Here is an 18,148-nt window from a genome sequence, read left to right on the forward strand (position 1 = left end):
TCATTATAAATACATATGTTTCAATGTATTTAGGAATAATTTATCAAATATACAAAGGTCATGTGCAAATAATAAATGAATTGATTCGACCGCAGTTTGATGTATTCATTGGAGCTTTAACAATATTTTTAAGCTTTGTTACTTCTTTTATTTTATTATGGATAATCAAAAACATTTCCGACTATTCGTGCTGTGGAAGCATGGGGATTGAGCCAAATGCAGCAAAAGATTAGAAACAGTGTATGTAGAGTACGGGTATTTTTCTAATAATGCAAATAGAATAGAATACCACGCCTTGCGAATTAGCTTTCCAGACAGAGATAAATGATGAATTTTAAGGGCTGCATTATCGTTGTCGAATACTCTATGCCTCATGGGAAAAGAAAATCTGTAACGATAAAATTATGCACCGGATCATCGTCGACTTTAACTTTTGAAATGTCCTACCATTTTCGAGCACCTCCTACCTCCCCCTGCCACCTCCCACCATCAATGGCCACTTTCGACCATCCCCTATCACCTTCTGCCAGCGCCGACCACCTCCTACCATTACCGAACACCTCCAACCATCCTATTTACCTATATTACTAGATTAGCTATGATATGAAAAGAGAAGAATTATTCATTTCGAAATGGGATTCTATTCGACGCGCGCTCGATGTATTCCATAACATTAGTATTCATAATTATTCCAACAACTTTTTATTTGCTCTCTCGATCTTGAATTTTCATAGGCATAGAATCGAAACGTTGTTTTAGCTGGTCGCAAGTGAAGTATCTGCGTTGGGTAGAGGAGCAGAATTGTTTTTCGAAAAGTATTCGGATGGAAAAAAATTCAGAGTAACTGCAATACATCACGGATGCGCTAATTTTGAACGAGATGAAATGGATGCTTCGTATATGAGACGGTATTTAACGCTGCGTAGTGGTTTAAAGACCTAGAAAGGTGATAGGGAGAGAAAGAACAACGCTTTTTAACACTTCGAGTGTATTTCAACACACATTTGGAAGATACGAGCGAAATTTTTCATCATCCAACTGTCGCAGAACGGCAGCGTTATTAGCCGACCCGTTCACTGAAGAATATATCTTCAGTCAACAGCTGACCATCGAAGGGCTTGGCCGCTTGAGTCTGGAATCGGCAGGAGAGATAAAGTGTGTATTTCTTGTATGAAATGTGAAAGCTAAAATCATTATACATCATATCATATCATCATACCTCATACATCATACATCATACATCGTATATCATACATCGTACATCATACATCGTACATCATACATCATCATACATAGTATCAAAGTTCGAAACCATAGTTCGGATGTCGGACGTTCAGAAAGTGACGTCACCAATTCAAAATCAGCTAGCCGAATTCCTCAGTCGGGAAACAACCGCGCAGTAGAGCGGACGGGTGAGAGTCGCGCTCCGCAAATTTCGAGTCTCGGGTTCTCAACCTCCCGGATCCCGCGCTTCGGGTCCGCTACGTATTTCGAGTACCGGGTTCTCAACCTCCCGGATCTCGCGCTTCGGGTCCGCTACGCGGTGAAACTCGACTTCCAGGATAAGCGCTCCGTGGTTCCTGGTTCACGTTTACAATAAATTATTTCAATTCGTTTTTCGCGCAACCCCAAATTCGGTACCTGTCAGTCCGCTAATAAAATTTCTCGACTTCCAGAATAAGCGCTCCGTGGTTCCTGGTTCATGTTTATAATAAATTATTTCAATTCGTTTTTCGCGCAACCCCAAATTCGGTACCTGTCAGTCCGCTAATAAAATTTCTCGACTTCCAGGATAAGCGCTCCGTGGTTCCTGGTTCACGTTTACAATAAATTATTTCAATTCGTTTTTCGCGCAACCCCAAATTCGGTACCTGTCAGTCCGCTAATAAAATTTCTCGACTTCCAGGATGAGCGCTCCGTGGTTCCTGGTTCACGTTTACAATAAATTATTTCAATTCGTTTTTCGCGCAACCCCAAATTCGGTACCTGTCAGTCCGCTAATAAAATTTCTCGACTTCCAGGATAAGCGCTCCGTGGTTCCTGGTTCACGTTTACAATAAATTATTTCAATTCGTTTTTCGCGCAACCCCAAATTCGGTACCTGTCAGTCCGCTAATAAAATTTATCGACTTCCAGAATAAGCGCTCCGTGGTTCCTGGTTCACGTTTACAATAAATTATTTCAATTCGTTTTTCGCGCAACCCCAAATTCGGTACCTGTCAGTCCGCTAATAAAATTTATCGACTTCCAGAATAAGCGCTCCGTGGTTCCTGGTTCACGTTTACAATAAATTATTTCAATTCGTTTTTCGCGCAAGCCCAAATTCGGTACCTGTCAGTCCGCTAATAAAATTTATCGACTTCCAGAATAAGCGCTCCGTGGTTCCTGGTTCACGTTTACAATAAATTATTTCAATTCGTTTTTCGCGCAACCCCAAATTCGGTACCTGTCAGTCCGCTAATAAAATTTCTCGACTTCCAGAATAAGCGCTCCGTGGTTCCTGGTTCACGTTTACAATAAATTATTTCAATTCGTTTTTCGCGCAACCCCAAATTCGGTACCTGTCAGTCCGCTAATAAAATTTCTCGACTTCCAGGATAAGCGCTCCGTGGTTCCTGGTTCACGTTTACAATAAATTATTTCAATTCGTTTTTCGCGCAAGCCCAAATTCGGTACCTGTCAGTCCGCTAATAAAATTTCTCGACTTCCAGAATAAGCGCTCCGTGGTTCCTGGTTCACGTTTACAATAAATTATTTCAATTCGTTTTTCGCGCAACCCCAAATTCGGTACCTGTCAGTCCGCTAATAAAATTTCTCGACTTCCAGAATAAGCGCTCCGTGGTTCCTGGTTCACGTTTACAATAAATTATTTCAATTCGTTTTTCGCGCAACCCCAAATTCGGTACCTGTCAGTCCGCTAATAAAATTTCTCGACTTCCAGGATAAGCGCTCCGTGGTTCCTGGTTCACGTTTACAATAAATTATTTCAATTCGTTTTTCGCGCAACCCCAAATTCGGTACCTGTCAGTCCGCTAATAAAATTTCTCGACTTCCAGGATAAGCGCTCCGTGGTTCCTGGTTCACGTTTACAATAAATTATTTCAATTCGTTTTTCGCGCAAGCCCAAATTCGGTACCTGTCAGTCCGCTAATAAAATTTCTCGACTTCCAGAATAAGCGCTCCGTGGTTCCTGGTTCACGTTTACAATAAATTATTTCAATTCGTTTTTCGCGCAACCCCAAATTCGGTACCTGTCAGTCCGCTAATAAAATTTCTCGACTTCCAGGATAAGCGCTCCGTGGTTCCTGGTTCACGTTTACAATAAATTATTTCAATTCGTTTTTCGCGCAACCCCAAATTCGGTACCTGTCAGTCCGCTAATAAAATTTCTCGACTTCCAGGATAAGCGCTCCGTGGTTCCTGGTTCACGTTTACAATAAATTATTTCAATTCGTTTTTCGCGCAACCCCAAATTCGGTACCTGTCAGTCCGCTAATAAAATTTCTCGACTTCCAGGATAAGCGCTCCGTGGTTCCTGGTTCACGTTTACAATAAATTATTTCAATTCGTTTTTCGCGCAACCCCAAATTCGGTACCTGTCAGTCCGCTAATAAAATTTCTCGACTTCCAGGATAAGCGCTCCGTGGTTCCTGGTTCACGTTTACAATAAATTATTTCAATTCGTTTTTCGCGCAACCCCAAATTCGGTACCTGTCAGTCCGCTAATAAAATTTCTCGACTTCCAGAATAAGCGCTCCGTGGTTCCTGGTTCACGTTTACAATAAATTATTTCAATTCGTTTTTCGCGCAACCCCAAATTCGATACCTGTCAGTCCGCTAATAAAATTTCTCGACTTCCAGAATAAGCGCTCCGTGGTTCCTGGTTCATATTTATAATAAATTATTTCAATTCATTTTTCGCGCAACCCCAAATTCGGTAGCTGTCAGTCCGCTAATAAAATTTCTATAACTTTATAATCTTCTCATAATCTTTCTGGTAGATTATATCGATGAAAAAATTATATCAAACCTTACACATTATTTTTGATTTGTTCTTATACTGAAAATATTTATTACTATTCAAGGTATAACCTGAGGTGGTTGAAGATGGTCGGAGGTGGACGAGGAGGAGGACGAGGAGGACGAGGATTTGTGCTGGGTGAGTAAAACACTTTTATAATATTTGATGGCAATTGTAATTATATTTCATCTGAAATATTACAAACTTGTCACTTTTACAATAAATTATTTCAATTCATTTTTCGTGCAAGCACATATTCAGTAGCTATGAATAATCTTATACAATTTATTATATTATTAATTAATTAATTATTATTCTTATAATATTTGATGGCAATTGTAATTATATTTCATCTGAAATATTACAAACTTGTCACTTTAACAATAAATTATTTCAATTCATTTTTCGTGCAAGCACATATTCAGTAGCTATGAATAATCTCATACAATTTATTACATTATTAATTAATTGATTAATTACAATAATCCTTACACAATATTTTTGATGTGTTCCTATACTAAAAATATTCATTACTATTCCAGGTATTACCCGAGCTGGTCGGAGGTGGACGAGGAGGAGGACCAAGTGGACGAGGAGGAGGCGGGGTGGGTCGTGAGAGAGGACCACTCCTCTCCTCAGAGGAGAGGACCTCTCCTCTCCTCAGAGGAGAGGAGGGGGAGGGGTGGGTCGTGGGAGAGGACCTCTCCTCTCCTCAGAGGAGAGGAGGGGGAGGGGCAGGGAAGGGGGAGAGGTGGGTGGGGAGGGGGAAGGGAAGGGAAGGGAAGGGAAGGGGAAGGGGAAGGGAAGGGGAAGGGAAGGGGAGGGGGAGGGAAGGGGGAGGGGAAGGGAAGGGAAGGGGGAGGGCCTGGGAAGGGGGGGCGGGCGGGGGGGGGGGGGGGGGGGGGGGGAGGGAGGGCGGGAGGGCGGGAGGGCGGGAGGGCGGGCGAGTAGGGGGGGCGGTACTGCTCTATTAACTCTGACGGGCTAACTCTGACGGGCTCGCATCGACATCCGTCCTCCACTCTCTCCCTCCCTCCCTCCCGCCCTCCCTCCCCCCCCCCCCCCCCCCCCCCCCCCCCCCCCCCCCCCCCCGCCCGCCCCCCCTTCCCAGGCCCTCCCCCTTCCCTTCCCTTCCCCTCCCCCTTCCCTCCCCCTCCCCTTCCCTTCCCCTTCCCTTCCCCTTCCCCTTCCCTTCCCTTCCCTTCCCTTCCCCCTCCCCACCCACCTCTCCCCCTTCCCTGCCCCTCCCCCTCCTCTCCTCTGAGGAGAGGAGAGGTCCTCTCCCACGACCCACCCCTCCCCCTCCTCTCCTCTGAGGAGAGGAGAGGTCCTCTCCTCTGAGGAGAGGAGTGGTCCTCTCTCACGACCCACCCCGCCTCCTCCTCGTCCACTTGGTCCTCCTCCTCGTCCACCTCCGACCAGCTCGGGTAATACCTGGAATAGTAATGAATATTTTTAGTATAGGAACACATCAAAAATATTGTGTAAGGATTATTGTAATTAATCAATTAATTAATAATGTAATAAATTGTATGAGATTATTCATAGCTACTGAATATGTGCTTGCACGAAAAATGAATTGAAATAATTTATTGTTAAAGTGACAAGTTTGTAATATTTCAGATGAAATATAATTACAATTGCCATCAAATATTATAAGAATAATAATTAATTAATTAATAATATAATAAATTGTATAAGATTATTCATAGCTACTGAATATGTGCTTGCACGAAAAATGAATTGAAATAATTTATTGTAAAAGTGACAAGTTTGTAATATTTCAGATGAAATATAATTACAATTGCCATCAAATATTATAAAAGTGTTTTACTCACCCAGCACAAATCCTCGTCCTCCTCGTCCTCCTCCTCGTCCACCTCCGACCATCTTCAACCACCTCAGGTTATACCTTGAATAGTAATAAATATTTTCAGTATAAGAACAAATCAAAAATAATGTGTAAGGTTTGATATAATTTTTTCATCGATATAATCTACCAGAAAGATTATGAGAAGATTATAAAGTTATAGAAATTTTATTAGCGGACTGACAGGTACCGAATTTGGGGTTGCGCGAAAAACGAATTGAAATAATTTATTGTAAACGTGAACCAGGAACCACGGAGCGCTTATTCTGGAAGTCGAGAAATTTTATTAGCGGACTGACAGGTACCGAATTTGGGGTTGCGCGAAAAACGAATTGAAATAATTTATTGTAAACGTGAACCAGGAACCACGGAGCGCTTATTCTGGAAGTCGATAAATTTTATTAGCGGACTGACAGGTACCGAATTTGGGGTTGCGCGAAAAACGAATTGAAATAATTTATTGTAAACGTGAACCAGGAACCACGGAGCGCTTATTCTGGAAGTCGATAAATTTTATTAGCGGACTGACAGGTACCGAATTTGGGGTTGCGCGAAAAACGAATTGAAATAATTTATTGTAAACGTGAACCAGGAACCACGGAGCGCTTATCCTGGAAGTCGAGAAATTTTATTAGCGGACTGACAGGTACCGAATTTGGGGTTGCGCGAAAAACGAATTGAAATAATTTATTGTAAACGTGAACCAGGAACCACGGAGCGCTTATTCTGGAAGTCGAGAAATTTTATTAGCGGACTGACAGGTACCGAATTTGGGGTTGCGCGAAAAACGAATTGAAATAATTTATTGTAAACGTGAACCAGGAACCACGGAGCGCTTATTCTGGAAGTCGATAAATTTTATTAGCGGACTGACAGGTACCGAATTTGGGGTTGCGCGAAAAACGAATTGAAATAATTTATTGTAAACGTGAACCAGGAACCACGGAGCGCTTATTCTGGAAGTCGATAAATTTTATTAGCGGACTGACAGGTACCGAATTTGGGGTTGCGCGAAAAACGAATTGAAATAATTTATTGTAAACGTGAACCAGGAACCACGGAGCGCTTATCCTGGAAGTCGAGAAATTTTATTAGCGGACTGACAGGTACCGAATTTGGGGTTGCGCGAAAAACGAATTGAAATAATTTATTGTAAACGTGAACCAGGAACCACGGAGCGCTTATCCTGGAAGTCGAGAAATTTTATTAGCGGACTGACAGGTACCGAATTTGGGGTTGCGCGAAAAACGAATTGAAATAATTTATTGTAAACGTGAACCAGGAACCACGGAGCGCTTATCCTGGAAGTCGAGAAATTTTATTAGCGGACTGACAGGTACCGAATTTGGGGTTGCGCGAAAAACGAATTGAAATAATTTATTGTAAACGTGAACCAGGAACCACGGAGCGCTTATTCTGGAAGTCGAGAAATTTTATTAGCGGACTGACAGGTACCGAATTTGGGCTTGCGCGAAAAACGAATTGAAATAATTTATTGTAAACGTGAACCAGGAACCACGGAGCGCTTATCCTGGAAGTCGAGAAATTTTATTAGCGGACTGACAGGTACCGAATTTGGGGTTGCGCGAAAAACGAATTGAAATAATTTATTGTAAACGTGAACCAGGAACCACGGAGCGCTTATTCTGGAAGTCGAGAAATTTTATTAGCGGACTGACAGGTACCGAATTTGGGGTTGCGCGAAAAACGAATTGAAATAATTTATTGTAAACGTGAACCAGGAACCACGGAGCGCTTATTCTGGAAGTCGATAAATTTTATTAGCGGACTGACAGGTACCGAATTTGGGGTTGCGCGAAAAACGAATTGAAATAATTTATTGTAAACGTGAACCAGGAACCACGGAGCGCTTATTCTGGAAGTCGATAAATTTTATTAGCGGACTGACAGGTACCGAATTTGGGGTTGCGCGAAAAACGAATTGAAATAATTTATTGTAAACGTGAACCAGGAACCACGGAGCGCTTATCCTGGAAGTCGAGAAATTTTATTAGCGGACTGACAGGTACCGAATTTGGGGTTGCGCGAAAAACGAATTGAAATAATTTATTGTAAACGTGAACCAGGAACCACGGAGCGCTCATCCTGGAAGTCGAGAAATTTTATTAGCGGACTGACAGGTACCGAATTTGGGGTTGCGCGAAAAACGAATTGAAATAATTTATTGTAAACGTGAACCAGGAACCACGGAGCGCTTATCCTGGAAGTCGAGAAATTTTATTAGCGGACTGACAGGTACCGAATTTGGGGTTGCGCGAAAAACGAATTGAAATAATTTATTATAAACATGAACCAGGAACCACGGAGCGCTTATTCTGGAAGTCGAGAAATTTTATTAGCGGACTGACAGGTACCGAATTTGGGGTTGCGCGAAAAACGAATTGAAATAATTTATTGTAAACGTGAACCAGGAACCACGGAGCGCTTATCCTGGAAGTCGAGTTTCACCGCGTAGCGGACCCGAAGCGCGAGATCCGGGAGGTTGAGAACCCGGTACTCGAAATACGTAGCGGACCCGAAGCGCGGGATCCGGGAGGTTGAGAACCCGAGACTCGAAATTTGCGGAGCGCGACTCTCACCCGTCCGCTCTACTGCGCGGTTGTTTCCCGACTGAGGAATTCGGCTAGCTGATTTTGAATTGGTGACGTCACTTTCTGAACGTCCGACATCCGAACTATGGTTTCGAACTTTGATACTATGTATGATGATGTATGATGTACGATGTATGATGTACGATGTATGATATACGATGTATGATGTATGATGTATGAGGTATGATGATATGATATGATGTATAATGATTTTAGCTTTCACATTTCATACAAGAAATACACACTTTATCTCTCCTGCCGATTCCAGACTCAAGCGGCCAAGCCCTTCGATGGTCAGCTGTTGACTGAAGATATATTCTTCAGTGAACGGGTCGGCTAATAACGCTGCCGTTCTGCGACAGTTGGATGATGAAAAATTTCGCTCGTATCTTCCAAATGTGTGTTGAAATACACTCGAAGTGTTAAAAAGCGTTGTTCTTTCTCTCCCTATCACCTTTCTAGGTCTTTAAACCACTACGCAGCGTTAAATACCGTCTCATATACGAAGCATCCATTTCATCTCGTTCAAAATTAGCGCATCCGTGATGTATTGCAGTTACTCTGAATTTTTTTCCATCCGAATACTTTTCGAAAAACAATTCTGCTCCTCTACCCAACGCAGATACTTCACTTGCGACCAGCTAAAACAACGTTTCGATTCTATGCCTATGAAAATTCAAGATCGAGAGAGCAAATAAAAAGTTGTTGGAATAATTATGAATACTAATGTTATGGAATACATCGAGCGCGCGTCGAATAGAATCCCATTTCGAAATGAATAATTCTTCTCTTTTCATATCATAGCTAATCTAGTAATATAGGTAAATAGGATGGTTGGAGGTGTTCGGTAATGGTAGGAGGTGGTCGGCGCTGGCAGAAGGTGATAGGGGATGGTCGAAAGTGGCCATTGATGGTGGGAGGTGGCAGGGGGAGGTAGGAGGTGCTCGAAAATGGTAGGACATTTCAAAAGTTAAAGTCGACGATGATCCGGTGCATAATTTTATCGTTACAGATTTTCTTTTCCCATGAGGCATAGAGTATTCGACAACGATAATGCAGCCCTTAAAATTCATCATTTATCTCTGTCTGGAAAGCTAATTCGCAAGGCGTGGTATTCTATTCTATTTGCATTATTAGAAAAATACCCGTACTCTACATACACTGTTTCTAATCTTTTGCTGCATTTGGCTTAATCCCCATGCTTCCACAGCACGAATAGTCGGAAATGTTTTTGATTATCCATAATAAAATAAAAGAAGTAACAAAGCTTAAAAATATTGTTAAAGCTCCAATGAATACATCAAACTGCGGTCGAATCAATTCATTTATTATTTGCACATGACCTTTGTATATTTGATAAATTATTCCTAAATACATTGAAACATATGTATTTATAATGAAATATCATGCAATGGGCTGTGTAAACTATAAACTATAATTTCTATCGAATGGCTGCTTTTATGTCAGCAGGGCTTTGAGACTCAGTTCAGTTCGTCCTCCTCCTCGTCCACCTCCGACCACCTCCAACAATCACCAACCACCTCGAACAACCACCGATAACCACCTCGGGTTGTACCTGGAATAGCAATAAATATTTTCAGTATAAGAACACATCAAAAACATTACGTAAGGATTCATATAATTAATTAATTAATTGATAATATAATCAATTTTATTAGCGCATTTGAAGCCACTGAACATGTGCTTGCGCGAAAAATGAATTGAAATAATTTATTGTAAACGTGACAAGTTTGTAATATTTCAGATGAAATATAGTTACAATTGCTATCAAATATTATAAAAATGTTTTACTGACCGAGCACAAATCCTTGTCCTTCGCGCCCACCGTGTTCTCCTCGTCTTCCTCGTCCTCCTCCTCGTGCACCTCCGACCACTTCCAACCACCGCCAACTACCTCCAACAACCACCGCTAACCACCTCGGATTATACCTGGAATAGTAATAAATATTTTCAAGTATCAGAACACATCAAAAATATTATGTGAGGATCAATATAATTGATTAATTAATTAATTGATAATATGTATACTAAATTTCATTAGCGCATTTATAGTTACTGAATTTGTGCTTGCGCGAAAAATGAATTGAAATAATTAACTGTAAACATGAAACAGGAACCACGGAGCGCTTGTCCTGGAAGTCAAGCTTCACCAGGTAGTGAATCTAGAGAGCAGATACTGTGAAGAGCTTGTCCCCAAAGTCGAGTTCCCGCTGGTAGTGGACCTGGAGCGCAGGAACAACGAAGCGCTTGTCCTGGAATTTAAGTTTCACCAGGTAGTGGACCCGGAGCGCAGAAACTACGGAGCGCTTGTCCCTGAAATCGAGTTGCACCAAGAAGCAGACCCGGAGCGCAGGCTCCAAGAGGTTGAGAACCCGTTACTCGAAATTTGCGGAGCGCGACTCTCATCCGTCCGCTCTACTGCGCGGTTGTTTCCAGACTGAGGAATTCGGCTAGCTGATTTTCGTCTATATAGATTGATGACGTCAAGAGAAAAAAAATTTTTAGTGACGTCACTTTCTGAACATCCGAACATCCAAACTTTGGTTTCGAACTTTAATACTATGTATGATGATGTATGATGTGATGTATGATGTATGATGTCTGATGATATGATATGATGTGTAATGATTTTACTTTTCACATTTCGTACAAGATATACGCACTTTATCCTTCCTGCCGATTCCAGACTCAAGCGGCTAGCCCCTTCGATAGTCAGCCGTTGAATAAAGATATATTCTTTAGTTAAAGGGTCAAGTAATAACGCTGCCGTTCTGCGACAGTTGGATTATCAAAAATTTTGCCCGTACCTTTCAAATGTGTGTTAATATACACTTAGAGTTTCAAGAAGCTCCGTTCTTTCTCTCCCTATCACCTTATTAGGTCTTTAAATCACTACACTTCGTTAAATACTCTCTTATATACGGAGCATCCATTTCATCTCGATCAAAATTACTTGTGTAAAATTTATACAAATGTAAGGGTACATAGATCGCATCACATAGCAATTGTTAGTTTTTTAGTGATAGTAGTTATACTACTTTCACGTGATAACCGTCAATAATAGTATCAAATATATACTGTGTCGTATAATGATATATTACAATATGAATGTAAGATACAAAAAATCTATAATTCAATTAAATCACGGCCAAAATCCGTATTGACCAGTATTTTTACTAAGAGTATCATTGATGGGTACAAAAGCAGTTGTACAGTCGGCATACGGTCGAAACTTCCATACTCCGGTAGTCAAACAGTTTCCATCATTGTTTTGTGGCCTCATTATTGATTAGGTTAGGATTAGTAGTCATCAGAGCCATCACTTGGTAAATTTGGTTAACTTTCCGTATCATACGATAGTAGCGTAGTCATTCATGCCGTTTAGTTTGCGAAGTTAGTGCAGTGAATCTCCTCTCGGAACGAAAGAATTTCATATAATGTTTGTAACTCGCCTGCTGTCAAATTGTTTCAAATATAAGTAGCCATGGTGAATCTAAATGATTACGAGCGTCACGTTTGCGAAATAAAGCGTTACGCATTCGAAAAAAATATTCCCGAATCGGAAGTAAACAAAGTTTTTGAAGAATGTTTTCAACTATTAAAGATAAGTGGTAATGAAAAACGCTCCACCTCGTCAAGTGCTGTTTTCAAATATACATTACTTATTACGCTTCTCTCCGTATTATGTGGCATCATATCCTACAATCATCCCCCTACGATGAACCTGCTGATGAGAAATTCACAGAATTTTATTTACCCGGGAATGAAGTTTTTCCGCCAATTGGCTGTCCCAATATTAGATATATACCCCTCAATAACTGGTAAATGTAAAACACTATAGTTAATATTCTCTATTATGTCTCTTTCCTCACTCTTTCAACTGTCTAATGTTTCCTTTTTCTGCTATTTTAGAATGGTATGATGAATGGTGCCTGCTGGAAAATCCATATTTTCAGGTCGCTGATATGGATTGTCAGCCTTGCAATTCAGTTCATTCGATTCCAGACTTGAGTGGTCGGAATATTTCTTGGTCATTGAATGTTGCGCTACCATTCACAAGATCCAAATCTATGAGAAAAGTAACTTTCATAGACCTAGTGGATATGTATACTGCGTACAAAAAAGTCTTCGACGAAGATTCAGGGAGAATTACTTCTAACAACAATTCTTACAGGTAGAAGAACAAAGATATTTAATCAGCATGAAAAAATTATTGACTATCTTGATTGCCTTTCATTCACAGAGTCATTAACGATGTTGCAACAAACCGACTGGATTTGTATCCCACACCGTTCAAAACTACTCACATTATCTGGAGGATAAACCGCATGAAGCCTGGACGACTTTTGAGAAAACTCTTTCCCAAACCAGCTATAACGCCAGATTGGTGGGGCCAGAGTACAGAGAAATTTGTTATGATTGACGAGCCAAAATCTCCGGCTTATATTTTAGTAATTACATTGAGTTTACGGTATTTCAATTAACCCATCGCTTACCGATATTTGCTTGCCATAAAAACCCAATCACAGCACGTTTAACCTTTTATTATAGCCCAATTCAGAGTGCAGCAACGTGGTACTAAGATGTGGGAGCGGTGAACGATTGATAAAGCTAGTACCAAGTCCTGAATGTCAGCAAGAATGCAGATCATCGACAGTATTATTAACAGCTAGACAAACATGTAAAATGATTTTTCATTCAATACTGAACTAGAACATGAATGAAATGTTTACCAGTTAGCGGAAATATATCACAAAGCATTGATTTATATTATTTTTGTTGCAGTATGGTACAATTGGTGGTACTGGCGCCCAGTCAGTCTCCCTGCAGTAAACTCTACTTCGATTTCCATAAGCTATCTCACGTCATTTTGCTGAATTTTACCTTTCTTTTTTTTTTATTATGAAAATTCATATTCACGCTGAAAATAATTTTAACAAGACGAGGAAAACTCGTTACGTACTGATGAAAAATGATGTGAAATTTATTCAGATACTAAGAATGTATTTTTATGCAAGAATGGTTGTATATTGCAAATTTGGTCAATATATGGTTTACACTTTTCATGTGATTTTTATTAACAAATACGAACAATACATTATCCTATCACCACATACACGCTCGTTCATCATACTCATGATGTATGTATTTACAACAAGAACAAGATAAATGAAGGGTAAAACGTAGCGGTTAATCAACTACTGTTACCTAATTTCTCTTGTGAAACTTCTACCACGATAAAAATGACCTTGAAGATAAGATCAATCTCTTGGAAAAGACAAACACAAACTATGTACTAACAATAAAAAGAAGAATTCACGTGGCGATAATGAAGGGATATTCATTCTAAACAAAATTGGTAATGACTATGGAATCTGGTAAAAATAAATAAGGACGTTGATTTAATTATACTACGTAATTATTTGCGAATTTTATCATACATTTGGTAAAAATTTACTACCAAGATTCCGGTCATTTCCGTCATACAGGACACACCATTGAAGGTTGTATTGCTGACTCAGTCAGTAATTATTGTACCTATTCTTTTAACTTAAAAATATATATAAATAATAAATAATTTATAATTTCTTCTAAATTGAACCTGCATATTCGATAAATAATAACCGAATACGATGTACAGTTCAACACGGTAACTAGATTCTTTAAATGGGTAACAAACAGGCATTTGCTTGAAAATGTAGTTGATAGGAGACAAACTAATCCAATATACAGAATTTACGATTCAGAGTAGCAAATACAACATTAATCCATACGTTCAAGTAGGGTTTGCACTGAAAATTTGGCAGTAAATTATAAATTGTCTATAAAAAAACTACTGATGGTGATCAACAATTATACCTTTATCCAAACAGCGGTGAAAAAATTTTCTTGAGAAAAACCGCAGTACAGTATATTGAAAGGAATGTACTTGAAAACACATATAACTATATTATTTAAATCAGTCAAACTTTTGTCTAAATCTTTGCTTCAGTACAACTGGCACCAAAGACAAGACAGCAAATAAACAAAGTACTATGATACTAGTCCAGGAAAAGGCATCCCTTGATGAAGTTAGCTTGTGCAAAGTCTGACCTGCTTGTATTGCAACAAACGATGGCGGAGCAACGCCAAAAAAAGTTCCTATCGTAAATGGTATCATTGGAACTCCAATAACTGGACTTGCCAAGTTTATAAACCAATTTGGTAGCAGTGGTGTCATTCGAAGGAATAACATGTAGCTTAGTAGATTGTGTTTGTGTTTGGTGACCTGGAATCGAGAGTTATTTCGTTTCAAACTAAGTCCAAGTTGTTGGTCTAACGCCTATATATATTAGTAAAAAATAACTCAAACTCTATGAAAATGGTATCATAATTGCTGATACTCACTGTTACAGCCCATTCATTTGCCTTATCAGGAAAGTATTTGTACAATAATTTCCTTCCTAGTATAGATGAAAGAAGGTAGCACAATGTTGCACCGATTGCACTGCAGGTGCATACAAGTACCAGCGCCAATGGAAATGGAAACAAGAATCCAGATAAAATTGAAAGAAATATTGATCCAGGAATAGCAAATGTCTGTAGGCTGTCAGCAAAAGTGAAAAAAAAAGAATGTAAGGAAAACATTGATATTTGTGTGGAGGTGAAAAGCTGCATTGTAGGTGATATTCTACTGATAGTAACCAACATGAGCCCAAGCTTTGAATGATCTTTTGAAGAAGTTAAAATGAAAGTATGAAACAATTTCAATATAGGAAATATATTATAAGGATACAATATGTAGGTGATGAAAAGACCCGCCAAAACCTGGAAATAGTATCGATCCTTGTATCTGTCCAACAGTTTACCAAGGCTCTTGGCATCCTCGATGTCAAACGGAAGTTTCATATCCTTTTTTTCATCCCTAAGATAATCAAAATTATCATAAGTCTTGACAAAACAGAATTACGAATGACTTGATTTATACTTACTCTGCCAACTCTGGAAAGCTGGCGTACACGTAGAAGAGTGCTATCAATGAAGCACAGAAGATTAACCCAACAGTGAATATTGCCTGTTGTGTCGATGTCTCACTGTTTAATAATTCGTTTGGTGGTACTGAAACAAAGTACAACCGAAAAAGTTCAACTATTGAAAGTCATCCTGATACGTGCAGCCCCTTTGTGCAGTCACCAAGGCATAAAGATACCTTCGTTATCAAATACGCTTCGGAATGGAATCTAGGTTATGTTTATCCAGAGTCACGTTCGAGTCACAAGTATTTGAAAAGAAGTAAAATATGCAGTGTATAACCGGTCGTTACAAAATTTTTCCAAATTTAAAAATAATTTGGAGATCTCGTCGAGACTCTGTACAGTTACATTAAGCTGTTGCGTGAAAAGTACTTTTAGGTTAGAACAATATTATCAGAATTTTTGAAACGGTTAATGAAAAACCTAAAAATCTGGATACTGGGACAATTAATGTATGCAACTCACCTGTCTTTGCTTTGACTTTCGCACTCATTGTGTGTTTTAAGTCCGTCGAGACGAAGTTTTCAAAATCAAACTTCCTTGCGAGGAATTCCTCTGCTATCTCGATGACTATGTAAGTTGTTAGTCCCGTCGTCCGCACCGTGACAACGGAGCCACCGTCATTTCGCGGGCTAACCATTGTTGACATTGAATAACCGCACGTGAGGTCTACGAATTTTATAAAATCAATCTGACTTTCACAGCTCCGCGATACAATGCAATCCGCAAATAACAGATCAGTGTTAACTTTTGATCAACTGATATTACGCAAGTCGCGTCAAATAAACGGATACCGAATGGTTTTTTCGGAAGAGAGAATTTGATTCACAGCTTAATTATTTACATACCCACATGACCTCAGATTACATCGTTATCGTAGATATAAGATGTATAATATTGGGTCAAAAAAAGCACACGCGCTTATACATACTGATTACGAAAGACTTTCCTATTTGAATGATACGGTTCAATTCGCCGTGTCTGAATAACAATTTCAGATTAAAGGTTACAGCGAATTGACGTATAAGGGCTTGACCAATTACTTGAGTAATTGTCTGGATTAATTCTAATCAGTATACACATGCGTTCAGACCTTGACGAAGGGATATGGTGAAAGCCGTTCGAAACACTCGTTTTCAACTCGCTACTACTTTAGTTCAACTTCTTTATCTGTAACGTCCAATTGTTTTCTCGCAGCTGTGCAACGAGGAGTAATTAAATTGACATCTCTTGTAATTAAAGGGGCAGTTCAACTTTGTCCCCTGTTTATAGATTATTATATCTTATAGATATGTACAATGTAACTCTATGATTTTTAACAACTACAATCAACGTTGTAGATCATCGTGTTGTAGGTATGTGTATCTGTATATTTCACTGTTGGAAAATTGGAAGTACTATACATAATGTATTTAATCAAGGGAAACGGATTAACACATTCTATTCATATGAATATTTTTAAAGATTTCGCAACGAATCTCACAAAACAACGATCCATTTCCCATTGAAAGCAAATTGTTGAAATTCAAAATCCTTGCGAAAGATCAAGTCTTCATCGATACCTTCGCAAGTTTACTCGCAGCATACTTGATTCTGAATATATAAAAACCTTTTACAATCTCGCTTCGTTATTCCTGCAAACGAGTGGATAAAAAGTTTAATATGGTAAATTTGGACTGGAGAAAAGTGGAAAAATCATTGATTGCATGTTTCGTTTGCTGTAGCGAACAGTAAGGAGACTTTTTACTATCTAGATAAAAAAAAAAAATTGGAAATTATCCAAAGTTGATACGGATACACAAACGTGAGTTGTACGTGAAAGCGGAAAAGCCTTGCATGTTTATAGTATGGGTACAAATTCGTTGTCGGAGTGTAGCGAAGCGAAGTGAAGTGAAGTGAAGTGGAGCGGCGGAGTGGAGTGGAGCAGCTTCCGCCCGCGATATATTTCGGGCGTTCGGTGGGTTTTTTTTATCGGAATTATGAAGAATATTTGGTCTATTTCGGTACTTCCTTTTCTTCCAGCATCGCGCGCGTCGGCCCGCGTGGCGCGCCTTCGCTGCTGGCTCACTTGCCGCTCCTGCTTCCCATCCAGCCCAGCACCGCGTTCCAATGACGAAAATCTCGGCAGTCTATCCCTCACCGCGTGGGAAGCATATCCCAAAAGCAGCAGTCAAGGACCGAAGATTTACAAACTCGTGCAGACTGAACCATAGGGGATGGGGTATGGACCGCTATTTTATTCGTCTCTTCGCATCCTCCGTCCTTGCAAATTAGAGGAAAGAAAGTCCCTCTCGCTCCAGGAAGGCGCAAAGATTGTCGAAGGAAAACCTGACCGGAACGAATAGTTACCGTACAGCAGTTGAAAACATCTGAGAGACTCAATGACGGAGGAAATCCAGATGCTGCGGTTTACGTGCGCGGCGTGTGCGGACCCAAGTCTCAGAATAGTTATAGGGATATCCTGCCGCCTGGAAGACGGTCTTGGATGACGAAGGGGTCATGAGAACGCACTAGGCGGGGGCGGAAAGAAAGAGAAAATCCCGAATGCGACGTTTCGGATCGAAAATGTTGTTCTTATACGACTACTTGAATATACCGTTTATGGAGTGAA

General features: G+C 40.0%; 2 protein-coding genes across 3 annotated transcripts; one reads left to right on the plus strand and one right to left on the minus strand.

The window, feature by feature from the left end:
- Positions 1-11,485: 11,485 nt before the first annotated feature.
- Positions 11,486-13,588, plus strand: LOC124184251. 2 transcript variants are annotated; one of them, XR_006871146.1, is made up of 5 exons: positions 11,486-12,345; positions 12,437-12,698; positions 12,768-12,995; positions 13,076-13,205; positions 13,310-13,588. XR_006871146.1 is itself a non-coding variant. In XM_046573769.1 (5 exons), the coding sequence occupies exons 1-5, from the start codon at positions 12,009-12,011 to the stop codon at positions 13,399-13,401; spliced, it is 1,029 nt and encodes a 342-aa protein (XP_046429725.1). In that variant the 5' UTR covers positions 11,489-12,008; the 3' UTR covers positions 13,402-13,588. The 2 variants fall into 2 exon arrangements, 1 of the variants encoding a protein (XP_046429725.1); XM_046573769.1 differs by having other exon boundaries at positions 11,489-12,345; positions 12,768-12,975.
- On the minus strand, positions 13,573-16,511 carry LOC124184255 (transmembrane protein 41B). Its single transcript, XM_046573778.1, has 5 exons — positions 16,003-16,511; positions 15,496-15,622; positions 15,300-15,428; positions 14,912-15,110; positions 13,573-14,792 (listed from the first exon to the last, which is right to left on the minus strand). The coding sequence occupies exons 1-5, from the start codon at positions 16,184-16,186 to the stop codon at positions 14,484-14,486; spliced, it is 948 nt and encodes a 315-aa protein (XP_046429734.1). The 5' UTR covers positions 16,187-16,511; the 3' UTR covers positions 13,573-14,483.
- Between the last annotated feature and the right edge of the window lie 1,637 nt (positions 16,512-18,148).

This window comes from Neodiprion fabricii, chromosome 6 (assembly GCF_021155785.1).
Source record: "Neodiprion fabricii isolate iyNeoFabr1 chromosome 6, iyNeoFabr1.1, whole genome shotgun sequence".
NCBI lineage: Eukaryota > Metazoa > Arthropoda > Insecta > Hymenoptera > Diprionidae > Neodiprion > Neodiprion fabricii.

Coding starts and splice junctions, on each gene's coding strand:
- LOC124184251 (XM_046573769.1), top strand. CDS start 12,009: ATGGTGAATCTAAATGATTACGAGCGTCACGTTTGCGAAATAAAGCGT. Junction 12,346..12,436: donor TATATACCCCTCAATAACTG/GTAAATGTAAAA, acceptor CTGCTATTTTAG/AATGGTATGATGAATGGTGC. Junction 13,206..13,309: donor ATTAACAGCTAGACAAACAT/GTAAAATGATTT, acceptor TTTTTGTTGCAG/TATGGTACAATTGGTGGTAC.
- LOC124184255 (XM_046573778.1), bottom strand. CDS start 16,186: ATGTCAACAATGGTTAGCCCGCGAAATGACGGTGGCTCCGTTGTCACG. Junction 15,111..15,299: donor CTTTTCATCACCTACATATT/GTATCCTTATAA, acceptor TTTTGCTGACAG/CCTACAGACATTTGCTATTC. Junction 14,793..14,911: donor CAAATGAATGGGCTGTAACA/GTGAGTATCAGC, acceptor TCTCGATTCCAG/GTCACCAAACACAAACACAA.